Source organism: Gymnoscopelus microlampas, assembly GCF_963454915.1.
Source record: "Gymnoscopelus microlampas genome assembly, chromosome: 21".
Taxonomy (NCBI): domain Eukaryota; kingdom Metazoa; phylum Chordata; class Actinopteri; order Myctophiformes; family Myctophidae; genus Gymnoscopelus; species Gymnoscopelus microlampas.
The window spans coordinates 11,556,738-11,583,743 of record NC_139958.1 but is presented as its reverse complement, the minus strand read 5'-3'; the positions used below and the strand labels follow the sequence as shown (position 1 = coordinate 11,583,743).

At 42.7% G+C, this 27,006-nt stretch overlaps 1 protein-coding gene across 1 annotated transcript in view; it reads right to left on the bottom strand.

Moving 5' to 3' along the window:
* The window catches only part of fibcd1b (fibrinogen C domain containing 1b), a gene marked incomplete at both ends in the record, with an annotated part of 248,771 nt that overhangs the window by 133,717 nt on the left and 88,048 nt on the right, over positions 1-27,006 (bottom strand). The window contains one exon of the mRNA XM_084046141.1: positions 11,853-12,332. Coding sequence (XP_083902267.1) covers positions 11,853-12,332 — 480 coding nt within the window. The remainder of the gene's footprint in view (positions 1-11,852; positions 12,333-27,006) is intronic.

Sequence of the window (27,006 nt, the reverse complement as noted above, 5' to 3'; positions counted from 1 at the left end):
GTACAGTACAGTGAGTAAATGTACTTAGTTACTTTACACCACTGCCAAAAACGTCCTTTTTTATTATTGTATTAAAAACATTTTAAAATAGTGAAAATAGCAGATATATCGCGACGCGTTGTGAACTTGTTGATCTGCTGTTTTCACTATACTTTTATGTGTCACTCTTGTGTGATGAAGTAGGGCATTCTTTTACGAAAAAAACGTAACGTTGAAATATGGAGATGCAAGGTTTCTGCCCGGCGACAGCAACGAGATGCAAGCGTAAACTCTTGAATGTGAGACTGGGAGAAGTCAACTTTCTAAGTGCTGTGCTGCTTAGAAAGCATTAATTGGCATGGCAGATTTCACAGTTATTATTGCTTATTTGTTTGTTGTAATAAATCACCACGGAAGAGCCTCAATGCTCTTTGTGTGAATGGCCTAGTGCAGTGGTTCTCAAACTTTTTCATGTCAAGGACCCCCAAATAGACACTTATTAGCCCGCGGACCCTCATTTGAAAAGATAAGCCAGGGACCCCCAAAAGAGAAGATTAGTACGGCTCTAGCAGTGATTCTCAATCATTGTAATAAGGACCCCCCCCAGTTTAACATGCATTATGCTACAGACCCCCATTTAATGGCATTTCTATCTCTGGGACCCCAATTCATATTGTAAAATCAATGTTAATTTAACTCTGAGAGTGTACAAATGGAACCAAATGGACCCTAACGGGTCCATTTGGTTCCATTTGTACACTCTCAGAGTTACAGACCCATAAGGGTCCTTTTAGTTCCTGTCCATCATTTAGCTGGGGACCCCCTGGAACCCCCTCAAGTACCCCTGGAGGTCCTCGGACCCCACTTTGAGAACCAATGGCCTAGTGTACACTAAACGTGATAAATTAATTCGGGGCACGACTGTTTATCAAACTGATCAATTTCATTGATCATGGGGAACTTTTTTAATTGATTTTAATGAAAAATTATCTATTTGTGGGGAACAAATTAGAACTGTCATTTCCCCCCTTTTTTCCAAAATATTGAAAATAGCTGATTTTCAATGATGGCAATGTAATACGATGCAACCCTTGTACTGTATATCAGTTATGTTAGCTATTGTCTGTGTATGACGAAGTATACATTACGCCTTACAGGGATAGTTCACCCCCAAAATGACTTTTTTTCTATCTTCATGGGGTGACTAATCGATACATTTTGGGGGTGAACTATCCCTTTAAGTGTTTAATGAAATGAATCAATTTAGTCAATTATTTCAATAAAAATCTGTTATAATTACAATACAATGTTCATATTGATTCATTGATACATGATTTTTTGTAACAAATTATAAAAGAATTATGCTTCTCAATTATTCCATTAATCACCAAAATAATCAACTGAATAATCCCCATGACAGCCACAGCCCTATAGTGTGAATGTAAAGGAACCTACTATACTGTAAGTGAACGCTGTAAACCTGAGAGATGAAAGCATCCATCATTATAGAACATCATAAAACAGACATAGGTTTCAAAACCACAATGCAATCACATTGGTCCCACCGCCGCCACCGCGCCTCATCCACACCTCGGGGGCATCGCGGGATATGGTTCCCCCTCTCTCTCTCTCTCTCTCTCTGTGGGGCGAGCGGGGGTACAACAATCCTCCTATGGGGGCATGTTTGTTGCACTCACACAGAGCCATTACTAACAATGGCACAGTCAGCTGCGTGTCACCATATAACCCATTCCATCCGGGAAGCCGTCCGTGTCATTTTAAGATGTCTTTGGCTATTCAAAAATAGCAGATCTACAAGCTCATAGCCACACTATGAGCTTGTAGATCTGCAATTTTTGAAAAAGGACATCGTGAAAATGTGTCAAATCTTTTAATATATATATTTTTTTTTCTTCTTTTTTTTTTCTCTAAAAGCGAATATTTTTAACTCAAATCTTTGCTTCTGGGTGTCCCTGGATCAAAACGTTTTTAGGATGGGGGTCCACAGCGAAATACATATAATGTTGCGGGTCCTTGAGAACCACTGATATAGAAACATACGTTTTTCCAAAAACTGTGGGATTTAGAAGGCATTTGTAGAATCCCCCAGAAGCAAAGATTTGAGTTACAAATGTTTGCTTTAAAAAAATAACATATATATTCAAAGACTAGCATAAATTGTCAAGATTTTTTTTTTAAATAGCAGATCAACAAGCTCGTAGCGCGGCACTCGGTGCCGCGCTACGAGCTCGTAGATCTGCTATTTTTTGAATAACCAAAGAAATCTAAAAAAAAACAGATGCGTTCCCCGCCGGTCTCAGTGGGATAAATCACAAAGTCCCTGGCCACGGGCGACCGATAGATCACACAGTCACATCGGGGTGTCAGGCTGAAACTCTGTCTGCGCACACAACCTCCGCGCGCCTCACTTCCAAAGAGCAAATCAATCACCTGGGTGTCCCTGTGCTGCCACAAACCACCACCAGCAGCCTCCACTTAGCCTCTCCTGGCCCTGCTGTGCTTCTGCCCAAGACCCACCACCACCACCACCACCCCGAAACAATGGAAGCGCTTTATTGCAGCTGGTTCTCCAAGCTTTTTCATGTCAAGGATCCTCCAAATTGATACGGTATTAGGGCTGTGTATGTCCTCCCCAGAGAGAGGAAGACAGTGGTGGACAAAGTACTCACTTTAAAAAAAAAGTTTTTTAAGTGAAAGTGGGGCGGCCATAGCTGAGTGGTCAGTGAGCCCGCCTAGGGAGCCAGAGGCCCTGGTTGCCCCATGTTCGATTCCAGGCCAGGCCGGCATATGTGTCGATGAAATGAAATTTGTCCCTGAGCAAGACTCTTAACCCCTAATTGCTCACAGGTTCAACAAGACCGCAAGGACTTTCATGAACGACCTGTTAAAAGGAATTATCCTTATCCTTATAGTATCAATACTGCAATGTAGAGGTACTCTGTTACAAGTATAAAAGTCAGAAATTCAAAATTTACTTGAGTAAAAGTACATAAGTGTTGGTATCAAAATGTGCTTCAAGTAACAAAAGTAGAAAGTACTCTTTATGCAGAATGTCCCCAAGTTTTCAAGTGTATAAAATATCTACACATATTTTGAAAATAGCCGATCTACAAGCTCACATCGCATCGCATTGTGAGCTTGTAGATCAGCTATTTTCAAATGGCCAAAATGTAAATAGGGCTGAAGTGTTTTGTAATAATAATCAAAATCTAAAATGTAACAAGTAACTGAAGTTTTCAAATAACTGTAGAGGAGTAAAAGTACAATATTTGCCTCTAAGATGTAGTGGAGCAGAAGTAAAAGTACAGAAAATTGGAAATACTCCAGTACAGTAAAAGTACCTCAAAATTGTACTTAAGTATAGTACTTAAAACGTAAATGTACCACTGGAGGAAGAGCCCTACAAATTTTGATTGATATCATGGCATTTATCCTAGCTACTGTATAGCGCTATAGTCACTTTATTTGATTGGCATTGCACTGATTGTAATGGACACTTTATTTGTTTTGGGGCGGGTGATATAATCAATGCGGTTGGATGGCGGATGGATAATGAACGTGTACAACACGCAGATTCGGGTGACGAAAAAGCCCATCCTCGCATCTCTAATTTGCACTGTTTTGCATTGCAATTGTTGAACCGTTTCGTCTCGGTGTGATGGCCTCCCTTTAGTCTTGTTTTCCAACACTGAGTTGTAGTTGAAGTTGTCATGGTTCACCAAAGCCATGCTTTAACATTATGCTACATTAATAATATCGGAGATAGTACATACAAAACAACGGCAAACATTGTTTTTGTTTTTTTTCCACGGTGCACTGTGGGACCCAGCAGCAGCAATTACTGTAGATGTCTCAAGAGAAATATCACCAGCTGTTCTCGTAAAAAGGGAAATTTACATCTTCTCTTCTGAGACACTAAATGCTATTAAAAATAATTGTTCCAAGGTGCAGTAGTCTTGGTTCAGTGGAATACAGTAATTAACAATAATTATATATTTAGGAAAAAAAATGTTATAATATCTGTGCCTATTTTGTCTCTAATATGCCTTAATCACTTAACCACTTAAGGATAGTTCACCCCAAAATGACTTTTTTTCTATCGATTAGTAACCCCATGGAGACGTCCGGCAGCTGTTCCGGTAGGAGACACAAAGAGTCTCCTTCGTTCTCCTACCGGAGCCGCTGCCACCGGTCCGCTGGTCATCAAAGTATTATCGGGTAGAAACCCTTTATGTCCAAAACAGTTGCTTTTCAGGAAATGGAAATAAGGATCCACATACAACACATATAAGCACTTTCAATTTCAAAATATCTCAGAAATAGCAATAGTAGCAGATCTACAAGCTCACAACATGCCGCGATGTGACGCGTTGTGAACTTTTAGATCGGAAGCCCCCGGAAGCCCCTGCATCCGCTAGGACAGTAGTTCTCAAACCTTTCCGTGCCAAGGACCCCCAAATTGATATATATTTGGCCACGGACCCTCATCTGAAAAGGTTTTGTGCCAGGGACCACGTGCACCAGGAGAGAAGAATCAAAATTAGCAGATGTACAAGCTTGCAGCGCTTCACGAAGTGACGCGCTGCGAGCTTGTATATCTGCTATTCTTAAATAGCCACGGTAACACATCCAGCCGGGGACCCCCTAAAACCCCTCAAAGGACCCCTGGGGGTCCCCGGACCCCACTTTGAGAACCAATGCTTTGGGCAAATTCCATCGACTTCCATCCATATGCGAGGGGAAAAATCTGCCATTTCTGTGCATAGAGGGATTCAGCGCCAAATGGCTTAGTAAATCTTAGCCAGTGTGTCTGATTGTATGCACTGCATGGCTGGCGGCTATGAAATCCATTCAATACAGACTAGAGGGGCTAATCCCCACCAGGCGCGCACACACACACAACAGTCTGTCGAGTAAAATATTGCACCATAGTGCACATTTATAATATGTGTAGTCAAATAAATCAATGTAGACGTTGCAAAAAAAAACGGAGGGGAAAAAAGTATCAAATGATGTGTTTAAATAATAACGCACGTGTTAAACATATATAGCGCAGGGACGCATTATGTAGTATTACTTCATCTGAATAGATGTGTGCATTTCTTTAACGCTAATGATTATTATTCCTCCTCTGGTGGTAACCTATACTGAACAATAAACACCACGTTTTTTTTCCTCACACAGTGATAGATAGCGGGGACTCCCTGTGGAATTAATTCAGCGATCATCACAGCTCTCTGTGTGCAGATCTGAGCCAGGGCTGATGAATAATTAAGGGATAATATACCGGAACAGTGGTGCAGTACATTATATTGTGATTACATCACAGCTACAGCAAACCTTGTGTGTATTATTATTATTATTATTAGCAAGATACAGCCCCACTATATAATGGTGGGTGGCCCCTGGTGTGACTATTATACTCATGGCCATCCCCCGAACAGTGTTTGTGGCACGTTTGGTGCGGATTGGAGCAAACGGAGGCCTGTGGCCCCCGGGGGCCCCTGCCATAGCCCCTGGGGTTTACATGTGGCCCCTGGTGTGACCATTGCCATGGCAGACCTCTGAACAGTGTTTATGCCAAGTTTGCTGCGGATTGAGCACCGTGATGGATTGATTGTGCACCTGTGGCACCCATGGGGGGCCACATGTGGAGAAAGTATACATCGCTCTCAGAGAGAAAGAGAGAGGGGCCCTGAATATAGCACAGAGATGAATGTGGCCTCTGTCCATGGTCCTGAAGTAACTGTAGCTGCTGTCTATGGTCCTGAAGTGACTGTAGCTGCTGTCTATGGTCCTGAAGTAGCTGTGGCTGCTGTCTATTGCCCTGAAGTAGCTGTGGCTGCTGTCTATGGTCCTGAAGTAGCTGTAGCTGCTGTCTATGGTTCTGAAGTAACTGTAGCTGCTGTCCATGGTTCTGAAGTGACTGTAGCTGCTGTCCATGGTTCTGAAGTGACTGTAGCTGCTGTCCATGGTTCTGAAGTGACTCTAGCTGCTGTCTATGGTTCTGAAGTAACTGTAGCTGCTGTCCATGGTTCTGAAGTGACTGTAGCTGCTGTCCATGGTTCTGAAGTGACTGTAGCTGCTGTCCATGGTTCTGAAGTGACTCTAGCTGCTGTCCATGGTTCTGAAGTGACTGTAGCTGCTGTCCACGGTTCTGAAGTGACTCTAGCTGCTGTCTATGGTTCTGAAGTAACTGTAGCTGCTGTCCATGGTTCTGAAGTGACTGTAGCTGCTGTCCATGGTTCTGAAGTGACTGTAGCTGCTGTCCATGGTTCTGAAGTGACTCTAGCTGCTGTCCATGGTTCTGAAGTAACTGTAGCTGCTGTCCATGGTTCTGAAGTGACTCTAGCTGCTGTCTATGGTTCTGAAGTAACTGTCACTTACAGCTGCTGCCTGTGGCCATTCTGATGGCAGTCCCTTTACAATGTTTGTGCAGATCAGAGCACCCAGGGGGGAGGGGGGGGGGTCCGGGGGGGGTCCGTGGGGGGTCCGCGGTTGACCCACCCTCTAGGCAATTTTAATGTAGGATTGTAAGAAATGTTCAAAAAAGTAGAAAATAGCAGATCTACAGTAGAAGTGAAATAAGGCTTAAGTGGTTAATTAATGATATAGTTTGTACGATTCAGTCCCAAGAGTTCTATTTAGAATGTAGTGGAAACAAACTAAACAAACTAAAACAAGAAAAGCAAAAACTCCAAACGTACAGTACTCAAGTAAATGTTCTTAGTTACTGTCCACCACTGGTTACAATAAATCCATGGCATTTCAAACCATCTGATTGTGTGACAGGTGTGCTATAATAACCGTCTACCATGGCTATGTATAGCTAGGTTTAATGTCTTTGTAAAGGTGCGTATCACTTCACGGCTAAGAAAAAACAAACAAAGTGCTTGTCAAGGTGAGAACCGCAACAAAATGAAATCATTCAAGGGGAACTTTGACCTCCATGGAGGCATATCTATGGAGGAGTTGATAGAGCAATGCATGTCTCCGGTAAAAAAAATAAGAAAAGAAAAGAAAATCACCTTCAAAGGATGACACTGAGGTGCAAACGGCTGGAATTGAAGGATAAAAAAAAATGAAATGAAGCAAATACCGTTCAGCTAAACTAAATGGTCTGTACGTCACATCAGGAACAAATAGGCAGTTTTAAATCGTCAAGGCCAAAGGTGCGGGTCAATGAAATGTCAGGAGACATCTACGGCAGGTATGAGAAATGGCAAATGACAGACAGATGGAGCTGACATTTAGATCTCACATCTGAATGTAAACGTTGCATAGCAACCAGCCTTGCTTATGAACCCATTAACACCTGAGGTCGATTCTACAAATACCTTCTAAATCAGTAGTTTTCAAACCTTTTTCGTGCCAAGGACCTCAAAAATGATAAGTATTTGGCCGCGGTGGACCCTCATCTGAAAGTGTTTTGTACCAGGGACCCAACAGAAGAGAAGATTTGTGTTACAAAAAAATCTAAATCATTCAAGATTCAAACACTTTCAACATTTTTCAAAAAATGTTGCAAAAATAGCATATGTACAAGCTTGCAGCGCGGCACAAAGTGATGCACTGTGAGCTTGTAGATCTGCTATTTTTGAAAAGCCAGCGCAAAATCTAAAATGACAGATGCCCGGTTTTAACCCATTGAGACCTGAAGCCGATTCTACATGTCTCCTAAATCTCAACAGTATTCTTAAAAACGTTTGTTTCTATATCAGTGGTGCTCAATCTTTTTCATGTCAAGGACCCCCAAAATTGTATGTGGCGAGGGACCACCATCAAAATATTTTGTTCCAGGGACCCCCAGAAGCAAAGACTTGAGTTAAAAATATTTATATTCAAAGATTTGCACACATTTTCACGATTTAAAAAAAATAGCAGATCTACAAGCTCGTAGCGCGGCACTCGGTGCCGCGCTACGAGCTTGTATATCTGCTATTTTTGAATAGCCCAAAGTGTAAAATAATGCTTTTTAGCTCAAATCTAAAAATGACACAGTTCCAGGTCTTAATGGGTTAATAGGTTAAGGCAGTTGTTGGGTCTTGCTTTCTTGTACAAAAAAGGAAAGACATTATTCTTGTAATGAAATTGTTATTAAAAACAGCTCTAATTGCGATGTGTCTAAGCGCTTTGCGAAGCCAATAACTCACAACGGTGATTATGTCACAGCTAAGAGGATGAACGCCCCTTAGCGCCGATATAAACATTACCATGGCCTGTTGTGAGTAATTACTTAATATTGATATTCATTCTTGATTTATTTCCTTTTTAAAAAAATATATTTTTTTCCTGCAAGTCCCACGTTGGCCATGCAATAAAGAGCACTATTACCTAACTGCGCTCCTCTGAGGAAATTTTGTAAGGCACTTATATAGACAATTGAAACGGTATTATGAGAAATATGTCTACTCTTGATCTCATGACTTTAGAGATCGTACCGATTTCGTAGCACAAAAGGCTGGGGCCTGTATGGGTATCCAATGAATTCAGGGCGAGAAATGTGATCGTAAGACCTACGGTTCAAGAGTTATAGAACACAACGTGAAGGGCCCTGTTATAGCGCCACCATGAGGCCGATTTGAAAAACGGACGGACACACACACACACACGGACGGACAGGGGCAAAAAACACATTCTCCGGCATTCGGGCTGCCCCGGCCAGGCGGAGACAATAACCAACAATGTCCAGGCCCTTGCTCACTCTCAGAGGAGATTTATAATTATTCATTCCCTCCACTCTCGCCGTGACTTAAGCCCTAAAATGCCAGCTCTCAGCAGACTTAAAGCATCTCAGAGAGATTTCCTCTGGTATCTCTATTTTTAACCCATTAAGACCGGGGACGCATCTGTGTGTCATTTTATGATTACTTTGGCTATTCAAAAATAGCAGATATACAAGCTCATAGCGCGGCACCGAGTGCCGCGCTATGAGCTTGTAGATCTGCTATTTTTGAAAAACATTGAAAATGTATGCAAATCTTTGAATGCATACATTTTTTTAAGCGTTAGGATTTAGGAGTTTTTTTTTTTAATCGGCCTCAGGTCTTAATGGGTTAAATGTTTGCGTTTGAACCTCGCCGTTTGATGGACAGAGGCCTTTGGCGTGTTGGACGAGGAACAGAGAAACTCTGCAACGCCATGTCTGTGGTCAAATCCGTCGACTTTTCCCCCCGTCTCAGGATTAATTCGCCGTTGTTGTCGGGCAGAAACCTTGTTTCTCCATATTTCAACTTTGTTCAGTTAGTTGCTATACTGAGATCGGCACAATTCCTTTGGCCTGTCCCACAAATCGCGCAAGTCACGCGTCACTTCTGGGAATTTCCACTATCCGCCACTAGGGGCAGCAGCGATCTACTGCCTTGCCACTTGCTCACACTCTGTATTAAGAGACAAGAGACAAGACAAGGTTTTTTTTCGTCACTTAATGCCCTACTTTGTCGTACAAGAGTGTCAAGCAAAAGTAGTGAAAACAGCCGATCTACCAAGCTTGTATAGATCACCTATTTTCACTATTTTAAAATAATAATAAAGAAAAGGAACCGGTTTGGACATACAAGGTATTCATCCGACAGGAGGAGAAAATAATCCTCAGGAAAAACTTGGGCTCTCATGTTTCTTCTATAACTTTGAATCTCTCTCAAAATAATCAGCAGTGCCCTACTACATGTTTTACATGTATTAGATAGAGTACACTGCTGATTATAATGTAAGTTTAGCTAAACAAGGTCAGTCCCCTGTGAACGCTGCATGCTAAACCAGACTTCAAAACACAAGAAAGAACACAATACAGTTCATACATTGCAAGGTTTTCACCACGATAATATCGTGGTGAAAACCTTGCAATGTATGAACTGTATTGTTATGCTTCTTCATATTATGCTTCTTCTGCTTACATCACATGTGTGTCTGTGCATATGTGTGCATATAGTATGCGCGTGCAGCAGTATTGATTTCGTCAACTAAACTTTGATGAGAAAATGTTCGTCGACTACCCTTTCTCACACACGAAAAAGTAAATAAAAACGACCAAAACTATGACTAAATATATTGGCAATTTCGTCAACAAATAAAATCTAGACTACAATGTTAGGGAAGGACTAGTGGACTAGTGTTGGCCGCGGTGGACCCTCATCTGAAAATAGCAGATCTACAAGCTCACAACGCGTCGCAGCGCGACGCGTTGTGGGCTTGTAGATCGGCTATTTTCAGCATGCAACCAAGTGTAAAATCGGGCATTTACGTCGCCATCAAAGTCCGCCAAAATACATTTCAGTCGACTAGATCAACTGTAGAAAACATTTCGGATGACTAAAATATGACTAAAACTTAATGGATTCTTTTTTTTCAAAACAAGACTGTGAAACTATGAAAGAGTATGAAAACCAAATCAAAATGTGCTGTCAAAATCAGCACTGGCGTGCAGGGTTGTGTGTGTGTGTGTGTGTGTGTGTGTGTGTGTGTGTGTGTGTGTGTGTGTGTGTGTGTGTGTGTGTGTGTGTGTGTGTGTGTGTGTGTGTGTATGTGGTCACTCTGACGGGTCTACTGTCACATAATAGATGCATATTTTCCGCACGGCCAATGACTCTGACTTTGTAGCACGGTGACACCCTGTACTGATTGCACTGTTGATTATTGTCACTTTTTTTCTCTCCCTTGCACTGATTGCACTGATTGCAATGGGTGACACTGACAATTGTGTTGCAAGGGCGAGGACATGCATGGTGCGGACAACCATGTGAATAGGGGTAGTTTTTATTCTGCAGTGCTAATAATTGTGGAATAATTGTGTGCTGTGTATCTTTTGCTTACATACTGGGTTGTGCATTGGGGGCGGGCCGGGATGACACTGTAACCTTGTGTCTTTTTTTCTTCTGCATAGCGCAGGCTCGTTGTATTAGGCGTACACTACACATACTGTGGTTCATTACTGATGGTCATTCTGTAATTGTGTTTCTTCCCTTTGGATTGTTGTGTCCAATTATACGTTTCTTACTCTATTTGCAGCTCTGTAACTTTTAATACTGTGTTGTTGACTCTTGGCGACTGATTTGACCCCATTGGATCAATAAAGGTCTATCTTGTGGGTGTGTGTGTGTGTGTGTGTGTGTGTGTGTGTGTGTGTGTGTGTGTGTGTGTGTGTGTGTGTGTGTGTGTGTGTGTGTGTGTGTGTGTGTGTGTGTGTTTACTTTCGTGCGTGCGTACGCACGCGCGCGCGTGTGTGTGTTAGAGAGTTTCCTCAACTTGGGATGCCCAAAAAGGAGGCAAAAAGGGCTGGCAAAGCACTGTGCTGTCTCTGCTATAATTGGTAGCCGCCACATATGGCGGTGACGTTGTTACTTATGCCCACAGAATACTGACTGATATGCTTATTGTATCATGAAGACACATGCCATGATTTTGTGAATGTAACCTTAACTGTACCTTTAACCTTCAATCCGGGGACGCATCTCTGTCATTTTAGATTTATTTGGCTATTCAAAAATAGCTATTATATAGCTATTATATAATATTTTTGAAAGAAAAAAAATATATATATATATTTTTAAGGTGAAACTCAAATCTTTGCATCTGGGGGTCCCTGGAACAAAACATTTTACAAATGTTCACTTTAAAAAAATATATATTTAAAGGTTTGCACAAATGTTCACAATTTTTATCTCATACTCGGTGCCTTGCTATGAGCTTGTAGATCTGTTATTTTTGAATAGTTGAATTTTTGAAAAAGAAATCTAAAATGACAGAGATGCGTCCCCGGATTGAATGGGTTAATATTTGCGTCCTTGGTATATGCTCTCCTTTACGTGGACGTGAATAAATCGTTAAACATGTGCGTGGTGCTGGCGTCTCACCTGTATGAGGCGCCCTTGCTCCGTCTGCAGGGTGTTGAGGTCCTGCCCCAGGCTGCCCTGGCCGCGGCGCAGCGACTCGTAGTCCATCTTCAGCTGGCCGGCGTGCGCCGACAGCTTGGCCACCTCCTCGGCCAGGCTGACCAGCAGCGCGCGGTCCTGGCCCTTGACCGACTTGAGGTCGGCGTCGTGGTCGGTCAGCGAGTGCAGCAGCGACGTCTGCACGCCCTCCAGCCGCAGGAAGTTGCCGTTGTAGTCGGGGCAGTTGGGGTCGATGAAGATGTTGACGCGCGAGCCGTCGCCGCGCTCCACCGTCACCAGGGCGTTGGCCTCGTCCTGGTTGGTGGAGACGTGCGGCGGGCCGTCGGACATGCGCGGCGCCTGGTAGTGGTTCATGAAGAGGATGGTGCCGGTGACGGTGACCGCTAAGAGCACGGCCACGAAGAGGAGGATGGTGCAGAGCAGGTAGCTGCAGCTCATCCTCTGTGGAGAGAGAGGGAGAGAGAGAGGGAGGGAGAGGGAGGGAGAGGGAGAGAGAGAGAGAGGGAGGGAGAGAGGGAGGGAGGGAGGGAGGGAGGGAGGGAGGGAGAGAGGGAGAGAGGGAGGGAGAGAGGGAGAGAGGGAGAGAGGGAAAAATGAATCAATTATTGTTTAAGTAAAATAGAGAAAAACATCTGGACGAAAACTGCTTGGAATTAATGTCATGTTTACAATGTCTTAAAGGCTTTTTACATGCAAAATGTGGAGGTGATTTGAGATGTTATTCATTTGAGAGAACTCCAAATCAAACAGCTGTTGAATGTTGATCATGTGACTGCATGCATGTATTGTTGTCAGAGACAGAAGGTGGTGAAACATATGGTGAGAATATGTTTGGTGGGCTCATATGGTGAGAAGCCTTTGGTGGGCTCAGTATATAAGATGGGGTCGGAACTGACATGCGGTAGGACCGACAGGATGTTCCATTGCTTTGCATTGTATTTGTACATGTAAGTCTCGCTTGTTGCAACAATACAAATCATTCATGTTTTAAGAACATTTTTCGTGTATCTTGCTCTGAGTCTTTGTTCCCGAGGTTGTGCCACAGATTTCCGCGACAGAAGTGACTGACATGTCTAGTAATTCATGTTCAATAAGAGGCGAGCAGGCAGGAAGGGAGGTGCAGGCAATCGGACAGGCGGAGCGACAAGTGGGCGCGCTCCCGCGAAACCATCACGTTTCATGCACACGGCACAAGTTGTTGGCTTGTGGTCAGCTTTTTTTCTGCACAACGATGTGACACAGCCGAGGAAAGGCGTGTCTGTGTGTTCATACGAGAGGCACAGTGCGCCCCTGCTGGCGCAAAGCGAGAATGCAGAAATTGCGTCGCCCTGTAAAACCTTTTATGATTCACATGTCCCCACCTGTTTTAAATTCAGTAATCCCCCCTTTCCCCATGGTTTCTGAATCCATGTACCCGCTTTACCCGACTACAACATTTTGTGTAAAAAATATTGACATCAAATGTACCGTTTTCATGTCAATATGTTCAAAATACAACATCATAATGGCAAATAAGTATTGCTCTCTATTCAGTTGTGCTAGTCAAGTTTTTGATATCATTTGGTTTAACACTTTACAGAACAGCAGGTTCACACAAAGTTTGTTAAACGTTTCATCAATACATATTACAGTAAAATACATTTTTCACAGTCCCCCCCAAGGACACACGTACCCCCATGTGAGAAACACTGGGTCTAAACAAATCCCCATCTGTCAGCGACAAAATGTCACTCTCTCCAAAACGCTGCCTGAATGTAAAGCATAATTAAGGGATTTCCATCTAAAACGGGCATATTGTCATTAGCATTGCTGCAGTGAAGGGTGATTTGCAGGGAGGCCAGCTTAATCTCACCCCTTCAGACAGAGAGAGAGAGAGAGAGGAGAATGACAACAACAACAACAAAGATTGAGGGAACAGCAACTAATTAGTGCAGTAAGATCCACAAAAAAACATGGGAGAAGAACGGGATCGAAAATGAACAAACGGGATCGGAAGACAGAGAAGATAGATAGAAATCTAATATGTGCCATAATGTCATTAAACCATTAAGACCGGGGAACGCATCTGTGTCACTTTAGATTTCTCTGGGCTATTCAAAAATAGCAGATATACAAGCTCATAGCGCGGCACTGCCGCGCTATGAGCTTGTATATCTGCTATTGTTTTAAAAATCTTGATTTTTTTTGGGAAATCTTTGAATATATATATATTTTTAGGCGCACATTTTAACTCAAATCTTTGCTTCTGGGGGATTCTACAAAATGTCTTCTAAACAGTTTTTTAGAAACAAACATATGTTGCTATAATATCAGTGGTGTTGGGTGTCAAGGACCACCCAAAATTATATGTATTTGTCCGCGGACCCCCATCTCAAAATATTTAGTTCCAGGGACCCCCAGAAACAAAGATTTGAGTTAAACAAGTGTATATATTCAAAGATTTGCACACATTTTCAATATTTTTCAAGAAAATAGTAGATCTAGATACAAGCTTGTATATCTGCTATTTTTGAATAGCCAAAGACATCTTAAAATGACACACAGATGCGTCCCCGGTCTCAATGGGTTAAACATGTGCTATAAAAAGGGCCTTCGTGCCTTTACGATCCGGCGCCATATTGCCACTTACGCCTCCGGGAGGAGAATCAATGGAAAGGAGCCAGGGATATGGCCTACCTTATATCCATGATTAACGACACCTTGTTCTCCCCCTGCCCGCATCCTCCTCCTCCTCCAAATGAATGGACCGTGCTGCCGTTTCCCCAATGGATGATGCACGCTATGATAGAGTGCATGAGCAGCATCTCTCTCCCTGCGTGTGCGTGTGTGTGTGTGTGTGTGTGTGTGTGTGTGTGTGTGTGTGTGTAAATACTTGTGAGCGACTGAGCGCCAGATGTACTACACAGCATTGGTTCTCAAAGCGGGGTCCTTGGAGGGGTCCTTGGAGGGCTTCCAGGGGGTCACCAGCCGAATGTGTTACCTTTGGAAAATAGCAGATACACAAGCTCACAACGCATCACTTCCGCGCCGCGCTGCAAGCCTGTACTATCTGCTATTTTTTTAACAAATTGTCTTTTCTGAGGGGCCCTGGCACAAAGCAACTTTTCAGATGAGGGAGGTCTGCGGTCCAAATATATATCAATTTTGGGGGTCCTTGACTGGGGGTCCTTGTTTGAGAACTACTGGACACACAGGACCACAATGGAAACAACTTTTTGTGTTATCCTTTTAGAATTATTGTATCACTGTACCTCTGTACTTTTTGCAAACTGTTAACCCATTAAGACCTGAAGTCGATTCTACATGTCTCCTAAATCTCAACAGTTTTCTGAAAAACGTATGTTTCTATATCAGTGGTGCTCAATCTTTTTCATGTCAAGGACCCCCAAAATTATATGTATTTGGCCGCGGACCCCCATCAAAATATTTTGTTCCAGGGACCCCCCCAGAAGCAACGATTTGAGTTAAAAATGTTCGCTTTAAAAATATATATATTCAAAGATTTGCACATATTTTCACGATTTTTCAAAAATAGCAGATCTACAAGCTCGTAGCGCGGCAATCGGTGCCGCGCTATGAGCTTGTATATCTGCTATTTTACTAACCCTTAATGGATTAATAAAGTATTCAGTCAATCAACCAATCAATCCCCACAGGAATTTTAGAAATATACATTGTGAGGATCAATTTCCTGTTCCTCACAAGATAAATAGTTGTTTAATGGCCATTTCTATGGCCATGTCTTAACGGGTGAAATATTCAAAATGTCTTTCATTCAAACGTCTTTGTTTCGAGTTTTTTCATGCTGCGCCGCATTGTGAGCTTGTAAGATATAAGTGTTTTCGTATAGCTGATTTACATAACACTGGACACGAGTGGTTGATATGTAAATGGACTGCATAAGCACAGTGAACCGTGTTAATAGACAGCTAATGGTCTGCTTTGTGGAAGAGTTTAATAGCTACTTTAATCTCTAGGAAATCAATTGTGTATTTCCAGAGCTATTATCCATCGTGTTTATCCATGTTCTGTGGACATATGATCACAGGTTGTTGTGCATCTTTGTATCTATCTATCTATCTACAGTATCGATCTATCTATCGATCTATCTATCTATCTATCTATCTATCTATCTATCTATCTATCTATCTATCTATCTATCTACCTACCTATCTAAATACCTACCTATCTTCAAGAAGCTAATTTAATCGCATCGCAACACATTGTGAGCTTGTAGATCGGCTATTTTCAAATGGCTGAAATAGGGCTAAAGTAGTTAAAGGGACTACACCATGAATTTTAACTTTTCCTTCTTTTTTGTGTGTTTTTGGTCTCCCCTACCTCTCTTCTATCCCAAAAAATACCCCAGTTTGAACACTCAGGCTTTCACAGCATATCTGGGGTTTTCTGTAAATTGGTCTCAAACCAGACCAAACTGATTTTCACCCAGATGTGACGTCACGTCTGGTAAAATCCCTCCCGTTTTTTCAGTTCCAACTAAAAAAAATAATAATAATCTTTTTTTTTTTTTTTCTACACAGAACCAGGAGATAACATGCATACAAACTGGCTCAATAGCGCCCCGTGCCAAACAGGACAATGTGGTGTCGCAGGTGAAAGGGCTTTATAAGCCAGAGAGAAGTTAGTTGGAATGAGTATATCTGAGGCTTGATTTAGGCTCAAACCTTTTGAAAAACGTTTGAGGGACATAAACAATATGATATTAAATATATATATATATTTTTTTAATTCATGGTGTAGATCCTTTAAAGTATGTTTAGTGATAATAATCTGAATCTGCAAAGTAACTAGTAACTAAAGCTGTCAAATAATCGTAGTGGAGTAAAAGTACAACATTTGCCTCTGAGATGTAGTGGAAGTAGAAGTAAAAGTATTGGCAAATGGGAAATACTCCAGTAAAGTAAAAAAGAATCCTCAAAAATGTCCTTAAGTACTAGTACGTAAAGTAAATGTACTTAGTTACTTTACACCACTGCCCTGGCTGCTCTACATTGTTATCCCTGCATGCACTCTTTACTCGCGTGACTATTTACCCTGTGGTTTTAGGTTGCCTAGGGTTGGTGCACACTCTGCTTACTGCGTCTGACAGCATCATGTGACTGTGTGCACCACTGGCACTAGTCTGTGGGGACGTGGTCGGGTTGGACGTGCAAACCGCGCATCGCTGACTACGCGTCAGTTTAACCCATTGAGACCTGAAGCCGATTCTACATGTCTCCTAAATCTCAACAGTTTTCTGAAAAACGTATGTTTCTGTATCAGTGGTTCTCAATCTTTTTCACGTCAAGGACCCCCAAAATTATATGTTTTTGGCCGCGGACCCCCATCAAAATATTTTGTTCCAGGGACCCCCCAGAAGCAAAGATTTGAGTTAAAAATGTTCCCTTTAAGAATATATATATTCAAAGATTTGCACACATTTTCACGATTATTCAAAAATAGCAGATCTACAAGCTCGTAGCGCGGCACTCGGTGCCGCGCTATGAGCTTGTATATCTGCTATTTTTGAATAGCCAAAAGTGTAAAATAATGCTTTTTTAGCTCAAATCTAAAAATGACACAGTTCCAGGTCTTAATGGGTTAAAAGAAAAAACTGTCACTTATTTTACTCCATCATCATGTAACCGTCCAAGCATTCACGTCTAGCAAGGGGGCGAGAACGGAGAGAAAAAAAAAAGAAATAAGATGAGGGGGAGGGAGAGAGAGCAACGCCTCGTAGCACCGGAGATATGACAGATGTAATATATCTGGCACTGTCGGGCCGAGACCTCATATGTACCAAAACCAGTGGTGGAAAAAAGTATTGGTATCAAAATGTACTTAAAGTACCAAAAGTAAAAGTACAAAAATGTTTGAACATAGCCGATCTACAAGCTCACAACGTGTCGCGAGGCCCTAGGTATAAAATAGGGCTATAAAGTGGTTATCGTATGTTTAATAATGTAATCATTTATATCTGCAAAGTAACTAGTAACTCAAGTTTTCAAATAATTGTAGCGGAGTAGAAGTACAATATTTGCCTCTGAGATGTAGCGGAGTAGAAGTAAAAGTATAGACAATTGGAAATACTCCAGTAAAGTAAAAAATACCTCAAAATTGTACTTAAGTACAGTACTTGAGTAAATGCACTTTACACCACTGCTCTGACGTCACGATCATGTCACCATGACTCAGCCATAACCACATAAGGAGTTCCCAGCTACGCCCAAATATGGAGTGTGTTGTCTAACCTCAATGTGTCATCATGGCATAGGGCTCAAACACATCAGCCAGCTCCATATATGGGCATAAAAAGGACAAGGACTGACAGATACAGAGATCTCCATATATGGGCATATCAGTCGGATCGGCGGTACGACGTAGATATGAGGGTTGCATAGCGGCCCGAACCTCTAAACCCACACAAACACACTTAACCAACTTCACTTTCAGGCTTTTTCAGAAATAGTGAAAATAGGGCATTCATTTAGTGGGACAAAAAAAAAACATTAAAACATTTAAATATGGAGATAGAAGGTTTCTGCCCGACAGCAACAATATTATACAACATTTCACTAGACATTGTCACATTAACATTAGTTAATAACTATGAATAATAGATAGCTGGAATCTGTGCAGCTTTGAAACATTTAGGACGCGATTATTATGCACAGCAATTAATTTCACAGTCAGTGAAAATGTTTGAAGATTAAAGCTGAATGGGATGTGAACAGTGAGTGACAAAAGGTTGAAGCCTGTGTAGTTGTACTGAAATCTGTGTATTTGCATGCGCTTGTTAATTAGCAAAATATAAAGAGTGTCTGTTTGCACCCAACAGCGTGTACAGAAGTCACGCCGTTTCTATTTTAAATCCCTACAGCATGTTTTTGGTTTTAATTAGCTCAGACAGACAGACCGACAGACAGACTGAAAATATTAGGTTATATAGAGATTTCCGAAAATATTTGTATTCATTATTTTAATTCTGGAACCAAGCCATCCAGCCTCCTGGTGAATCATCACCATGAAGTTTGATAAATACAATTTTTACCCGGTTTTCAAAACTTTGAGTCAGTCAGTACTGGGATACAACAGCTATGTGTGGAGGAATCAATGGGCATAATGACTAAATTGGGTAGAAAAAGGGTAAAAAGGAACAACAAAATGAAAAAATAAAAGTCAAGGACCCAGGGGTCCTTGGAGGGGTTCCAGGGGGTCCCCAGCAAAATGTGTTAATACAGCATTACAATAATTGTTTACCACTTTATCCATTTATACGTTGGCCATTAAAAAATAGCAGATATACAAGCTCACAGTGTGTCACTTCGTGCCGCACTGCAAGCTTGTACATCTGCTGTTTTTAAACATTTCTGGGAAAAAAAGTATTGTAAAAAATCTTGAATCATTTTAACACAAATATTCTCTTCTGGGGGTCCCTGGCACAAAACATATTCAGATGGGGGTCCGCGGCAATATATATATATATATATATATATATATCAATTTGGGGGTGCGCGGCCAAATATATATCAATTTGGGGGTCCAAAATTGAGAACCAGTGATTTATGCAGTCAGCAGTATAATCAGGGTGCACCAACAGTGCAGGGGGCAGAAACCTTGCATCTCCATGTTTCAAATGTTTGTTTTTTCCCCGTAAATTAATGCCGTACTTCATCATAAAAGAGTGTCACACAAGTAGTGAAAATAGCAGATCTACAAGCTCACTGTTGTCACCTTTTTTCTTAAAATAATAAAAAAGCAGCAGTTGTGGACATACAAGCTTTCCTTCCGCCTGACAGTGACCACATAACAGTGTTAGCAGGAATAAATACATCAACGTGTACCTGTGTACTATCCCCCAGTAGTGTGGGTAAAAGGAACAGTCAATCCACAGTGGATAGTGAGAAATATACAATCTAAGCCTAAGGATTTATTTTTCTCCAGAACACAGCCTAGTGGAGTATACAGAAGGGAATATACAGTTAGTCTAGCCACGGTAAAAATAAAACAACGTTTATTTAACAGCAGTTGCCTTAGCAGGCACTCTAAAGTGATGCCAGTGAGATTTCCATCAAACAAAATGCAAGCACACCTCTCCATTTGGACCAGACATATTGCACAGGGATGCCGATTCCCGACATCAGGCCCATGCAGGAGCCACTACTACTGTAGGGGTTCAAATTTGATTCCATTTGTACACTCTCAGGAGTTAAATTAGCACCGAGGACTTCACAGTAGAGAGAGTGGGGTCCCATGCATAAAACCTAATCAAAGTTCCTCATTAACTCATTCACTGCCAAAGGACGTAATAAACGTATTTTCTTTCTTTATTTGATTTTATAAAATATCTCACTGTTCTTTATCACTCGCAGTGACTACTTTCACTGTAACTCACCCGGAACGGAAATAACAACCCAATCCAAGATTTCCGTTTCCGCCCGCTTCCAGTTTAACTCTTTCACTGAAACGTCTCTTTCTCGACTTGCCTTTTTTCCCGCCGTGTCGCGCCAGACACTCGGTTTTGAAACTGCTGCGAGGGGAGAAGGGAATGTCGCCGATGGAATATTCTTTCTCTGGGAGACACACACACACACACACACACACACACACACACGTACGCTGTGTGTTTACCAACAGTCGGACATGCGATCATGAGCTGAAAAAGTAGGAAAACCGGAAAAATCTGTGACGAGAAATGGCGCGTTTACATGGAGCTGCATGAGAAGGGCCTGACCCGGTTGAAATGTTTGTTGACTGGGCGACGTGCACGGATATAGCGTGTGTGTTTACAAACGATTGGACATGCGATCATAATGAATATCATTTTTTTGTGACCTGTTGAAAGTTTAAAAAAAGAAAAAGAAAATGGCTGGCAGTGGGCAAACACAGCCATAAGTAAATACATCTGGCAGTGAATGAGTCTTGTACACATCGACACAAAGCCGGAAGGAGCCTGGGAATCGAAACAGGAACCGTTCTGATTCCGAGGTGACCGCTTGACCTAGAGTATATTACAAATACTATACCCTCAGATAAACTCTCTCTATCTCAGACATGCACACACGCAAGTACGAAACACACGCACACACACACACAGACAGCCTCCAAATGGAGCCCAGGAGGAACAGAGCCTGGAGGCAGACTGCAGTGACAGTGATTCTATGTGTACGCCAGAGGTGAAATGAGTCCGGATTACTCCGGAACATAGAGGGGCCACAGCCACGCTGTCTGTCTGCCCAGGAAAACAACAATGTCCGTCTGTCTGCCAAGGAAACAACACCGTATGTCTGGGGACTTCTGCATCAATCATAAACCCTAGAGGACAACCAGTCAACCACACACGCGCACACACGCACACGCTCTAGTTTTCTGTATGAGATTTAAACAGAAAGGCAAGACTTCATTTAACCACTCTGTCGCACGAAGAATAGCAAAAAAAATGCACATCACACGCTCACAACAATGGACTAAGAAAGGGGAGGAGCCAAACTGAGTTCCTGTTTCTACACAGAAAAGGAGGTGGTGCCCCCAGACACACCCCTTTTTCTTTGACCAAACGGGTTCCCAGATTGTGCACACTTAATGCAAGTTTCTTTAATTTAAAAAATCCCCAAAAATGACAAGTTTTCTGTCAGGTGACCTTCATCAGAACATGATATAAAACAGATTCAGGGGCTTAATGTCACGTATACTGTATGATTTCCTGTCTCCCTTTCCTCTCACTTGAAGTTGATGTGTAGAGTAGACATCGACTGTATCATAAAACCCTTTCTTGCATGTCAAGCGGTGTTTTTATGGTGAGTTTGAGTGCCGGTTGAATGATTGCGTTTTGAGTTTGTGACTGTGGGCGTGTGTTGCCTGTGGGGTGTACACTACAGTGTGTGTGCATAATATGCAAGTGTTAGTATGCATCTGTGTGTGTTTGTGTACATATTATGTCCATAAAAGTGTGTATAACGGCCTCTCCCCCCGGAGAGAAAGCGGGGGAGTGGAGAAAGTCATCTCCTCCTGCCGTTACACTACAGCACATATTCATATCCAGGCCTATACTGATCGTTGACTTAATCCATTGAGACCGGGAACGCACCTGTGTCATTTTAAGATCGTGCCGCGCAATGAGCTTGTAGATCTGCTATTTTCTTTTTATCGTGGAAGATTTGTGCAAATCTTTGAAAAAAATTAATCTTTTTTAAAGCGACCATTTTTTATTTCGATCTGTGCTTCTGGGGGTCCCTGGAACAACATATTTTGAGATGGGGGTCCGTCCGTGGCCAAATACATCATTTTGGGGGTCCTTGACATGGAAAAGTTGGGGCACCACTGATATATTGTAGCAACATACTGTTTTTTGATATGTATTTGGCCGTGGACCCCCATCTCAAAATATGTTGTTCCAGGGACCCCCCCAGAAGCAAATATTTGATATTAAAATATATTTATTCAAAGATTTCCCAAATGTCCACCATTTTATATAGATATACAAGCTCTATATCTATATATCTATACATAAATATACAGCTATCTGTATATATGCTATCTTTTATAGAGATAGCAATACAATATATTGCTATCTATAGCAAAGATAGCTGTATATCTGCTGTCTTTTAGGAGATATACAAGCTCATAGCGTTGCACTCCGTCCCGCGCTATGAGCTTGTATATCTGCTATTTTTTTAATAGCCAAAGACATCTTAAAATGACAAAGTATGCGTTTTCACGGATTGAAGGGGTTAATATGGACAGGATTTACGATGGCCTGGCGGGAGAGAGACACGGCCATAACGAGACAAAGAAGAGGGAATGTAGACATACAGTGGGTTTTAATTTAATTTGAAGGCGGCCACGAGTCAATTCTCCGTGCATCGCTCTGTCTCCGTAAGGGAGAGTTGTAGGATAATAACAGTAAACGCTGGAACAAACATGCACAGCCCATGCACAGCCCCCATGGATTAAAGCAAAATATGTAATCTAGCGGCAGAAAAATGTTGTTATAGTCCAAGTCCTAAACATCTGCGATGTGTGAAGCATGCATGAAATGAGCGTGAACACTATAACTCTAACCTTCACATAATATACATTCAATTACATCTCAGAATTATGCAGTGTTCCGTCTTCTCTCCCAAGCTTGACAAATACGATCTGCCACAACAAAAAGCTCCTTCAACTAAACATATCTCAGGTTTTTTCATACTCATCTCTAACTCAATACATTATTCAATCAATCAAAACAGACAGACAGACAGACAATTAGACAGAAAGTAGAGGAATCATCCCTATGGAAATGATGTTGTCCTGGTATACGTATACATGTGCCGGGTTTGTCAGACAGATGAAAGGCTTTGTCTGATTCTTTAGAGGAGGAGGAAACCACAGGGGGGGCTCTGCAGGGGTCTCACACACAATCCCATACACACAAACTATAACTGTCTGTCTGTCTGTCTGTCTGTCTGTCTGTCTACCTGCTTATAATAGTCATAATTCACAAGTTTTCAAGTGTCTAAAATGTATAAACAATCTTTGGAAAATAGCAGATCTACAAGCTCAAAACTTGGTTAAATGTATGTTTTGTGATAATAATCATAATCAACAAATTAACTATAACTAAAGTTTTCACATAATCGCGGTGGAGTAAAAAGTACTATATTTGCCTCAGAGATGTACTGGAGTAGAAGTACAAGTATTGAAAATTGGAAATACTCAAGTAAAGAAAAGTAGCCTATACCTCAAAATTGTACAGCACTTGAGTAAATGCACTTAGTTACTTTCCACCACTGAGCATAAGCTACAATACATAGCTAAAGTGGCTACATAATGCCTGTAGGCGTGCGGCTGCTTTGGGTATTGTATTGCAAAGTAATAATGGAAGCTTTTTTTTTAAAGAAGCAAACAATATAAACAATCATTACCACTTTTATTGGCTTCAAAGGGAATAATAATAAAGGACATTTTTCACAGCTATCTCCTCCTTTATGTATCGTGCTGGAATGGTGTAGTTAGCAGCATCTTCTGACATGTCATTCATTAAGTGATACATTAATGCTACTGGTGAATATATGCTCAATACACAATAGGCTAAATTTAGACCAGGCTACTACAGAATTGTTTGTGCACACTCAGCAGGTCGTGTGTGTTGTATTACTTATTTCTGCGTGTGCAGCAAGCATTTTGTTTATTTGTCTATTATAAGGGCAGTGGTTATCAAAGTGGGGCCTGGGGGCCCATGGGAGGTGGAGGGGGGGGGTCCATTGGGGGTCCCCAGCTAAATGAGGTAATATAGCGTAAAAAGTCAGATTAACCAGGTTCTTTTTTTCTCTTTCGGCTATTTAAGAATTGCAGATCTGCAAGCTCAACCCGTTGCAATGCTAGCGTCATGTTGTGAGCTTGTCAATCGGCTATTTTCAGCGGGGATATTTTATGCAGAGCGACAACAGAAAAGACACTAGTGTAGAGCCCTGAGGGACTCCATAACGTATGGGGTTTAAAGACCCCCAAATTGATATCTAACTATATAAATGGCGACCGACTTCCGCACCCTCGGTGTCCACACCCCACAGCTCTGTTATCGAATAAACAACGCACCGCCAGACCACATGTCGCCAACTGACTCGCCACGGCGGCCGCGCTGAATTTACGCCTCGCGTAGGGGACATCTCACTGTTCACTACACCTTTTCCACCGCGCAACATAATTAATTCTACTCACCAAATGTCGGACAAAACGGAAGGGGAGGCAGCTTCGTACCGTTTACCGTGCGCACGACCTCATCACCACAACAGCAGGCAGCCGCTGCGGGGGTTTTTTCCTTTTTTTCCTAACTTTTTTTTTGGTCACCATTTTCTCCAGGCACCATTTCTGGTGTAACGTCGGGTGTTTCTTTTCACCAGCCAATCACCTTTCACGTTGCCACGTCCGTTGCCACGTCGCGCTGACGTACGCTAAACAAGCGCTGCCGTGCGCACAATGCAAACGAGCCCAAAGGCGCGCAAAAATAAGCCGACCATTGCTTAGACACAAAGTCAGACCTGGCAACGCAGCCTACGCCAATCATGTGTGAGAGATCTACAAGCTATGGGGCAGAGACGCCACCGTATCTTAGCAACAACTACAGCGCTCACTCTCATTGGTCGTGTCACGCTAAGAGCAGTCTCCAGACAATGGCATCGCAGACAGCTTGCTGTTACTGCTGTAGCCATCACAGGCAGTTGCAGCACGACGGACAGGGCGCTGTGATAGCTGCCATGTCGCTAACGCTAACCTGGTTGTCATGCCTGCAGCGGCTGTGCAATCACTTTGTCAACAATGCACGTTCGTGTGGTGAATGTCTATATTGCTGCTCAGTTCGTCCATTGTACATGGTGTATGTTTGTGTGTGTCTTCTGGAGAACTATGTAGCTCCACAGCAACTACACTAACTAACGTAATGGCAGGACCGCCCCGTGCAACGCATGTTAGGCTGCATTATGGTCATGTAGTAATTTCAGATAATTTCGCTCCAATTAGAGCAGTGTTTATCAACCCTTTCACGCCGCCCCCCCCCCCCCCCCCCCCCCCCCCCCCCCCAAATACACGTACTTGATCTGGGACCCCCCCATTCTGTTTGACTCCGTTCCACAAGTAAATATTGTGAAAATAGCCGATCTACAAGCTCGAAACGCCTCACGTTGAGAGGCTTTGTAAGCTTGGAGATCGGCTATTTTCTACATGATTGCCTCTTTCTTACATTCTTTGCCAATGTGGCCCATGTTTTCATAGCATAGTTTATTGACTACTTCTGTTGCAGAAATGGCCATTTCCTTTACTTTCGGTTTTTTATTGTCTCCGCCAGGCCGAAAGGCATGGCGCAAGACTATGTTTCACCCCCTGTCCGTCCGTCTGTGATAGCTAATCTCTCACATCGTTGACTTGATCGCAGCAAAATAACAGCCCGATGTGGAGAGTCAGTGAGAGCTGGCTAAACGACGTAAAATGTGTCAAAAGGAGTCTGTACGCCTGTCGATAAATGAACACATGACGTCGGTGGGAGAGGAGATATTGTGTCTTTTGGACAAACAGCAGCGTGGTGCTGATGTTTGTTGTGTGAAGCAGCTTAATGTCAGAGTGTTTGTGTTGGAGCGCCTCAGTGCGGCTGCAGAGTTCATGTGCAACCTCTTCCAGAGAGACACAGAGACACTAGAAACTCTGCTGGGGAAAAAAAACACTGCTGGGCATTGACTTTCCTATGGACATTGATCTACACACTGCAGGTATATCTGCTACACACACAACATCAAACTACACACTGCAGGTATGATGCAGCGTTTGCATTACAGCCAGCATGCCAGCGTAGATCCCATATGGTTTCAAGGTGGGCTAAACCATATGGACCCCATGTCAGCAATGTCAGCGGCATCCACTTCAGTCCCAACTGCGATGCCCATGCAGGCTATAAGTAGCTTCTACCTGGCCCTTAGGTGGGCCCCAACTAGCCATGTTTATGTGGGACCAAGGCGGGTCCTAACTGGGTTTGCCCATGCAGGCTTTAACTGGGTTCTACCTGGGCCCTAGGTGTACCCTAACCAACCACAGTGCAGTGCCCATCGCTCCAATTGTTGTGACGTCAGGGCTCTCAATACTGCACATTGGTGGAGGAGGAGGGGCCGCAGGGCGACCGCACACATCGCTGAACCAATGGTAGCCCACGGATGTTTCCTCTGTGGATTTACAATCTGCCCCTCTATGCCACATATCATCCGCACTACAGGGTCTTCACTGACCGAGCCACGGCCCCACTGACCCTCATGACGCTACGCCACTTACACGTGCCGCAGCATGCGCTGGGTTGCCAGGTTTGCACAGCCTGCGCCAGAAACAAGCAACCACCTTCATGAAAAAAAAAAAAACACCGAAATGGTCCGCAATGTTCCAGGGGTGTCCCCGCGCGTCCCAACACTCCACAGGGGGTCAGTGGACCATCAGGGGGTCCGCGGACCCCCTGTGGACCCCCTGAAACATAACAAATATTATTTCTTCAAATTTTTTCCTTTTTCAAAAAAACTTTTCCACAGTTTCACTCCGGCGATTTGGGTCCCCCAATATACACACGGCCACGCTGGGCCCCGTGCGCGGCTGGGGTTGA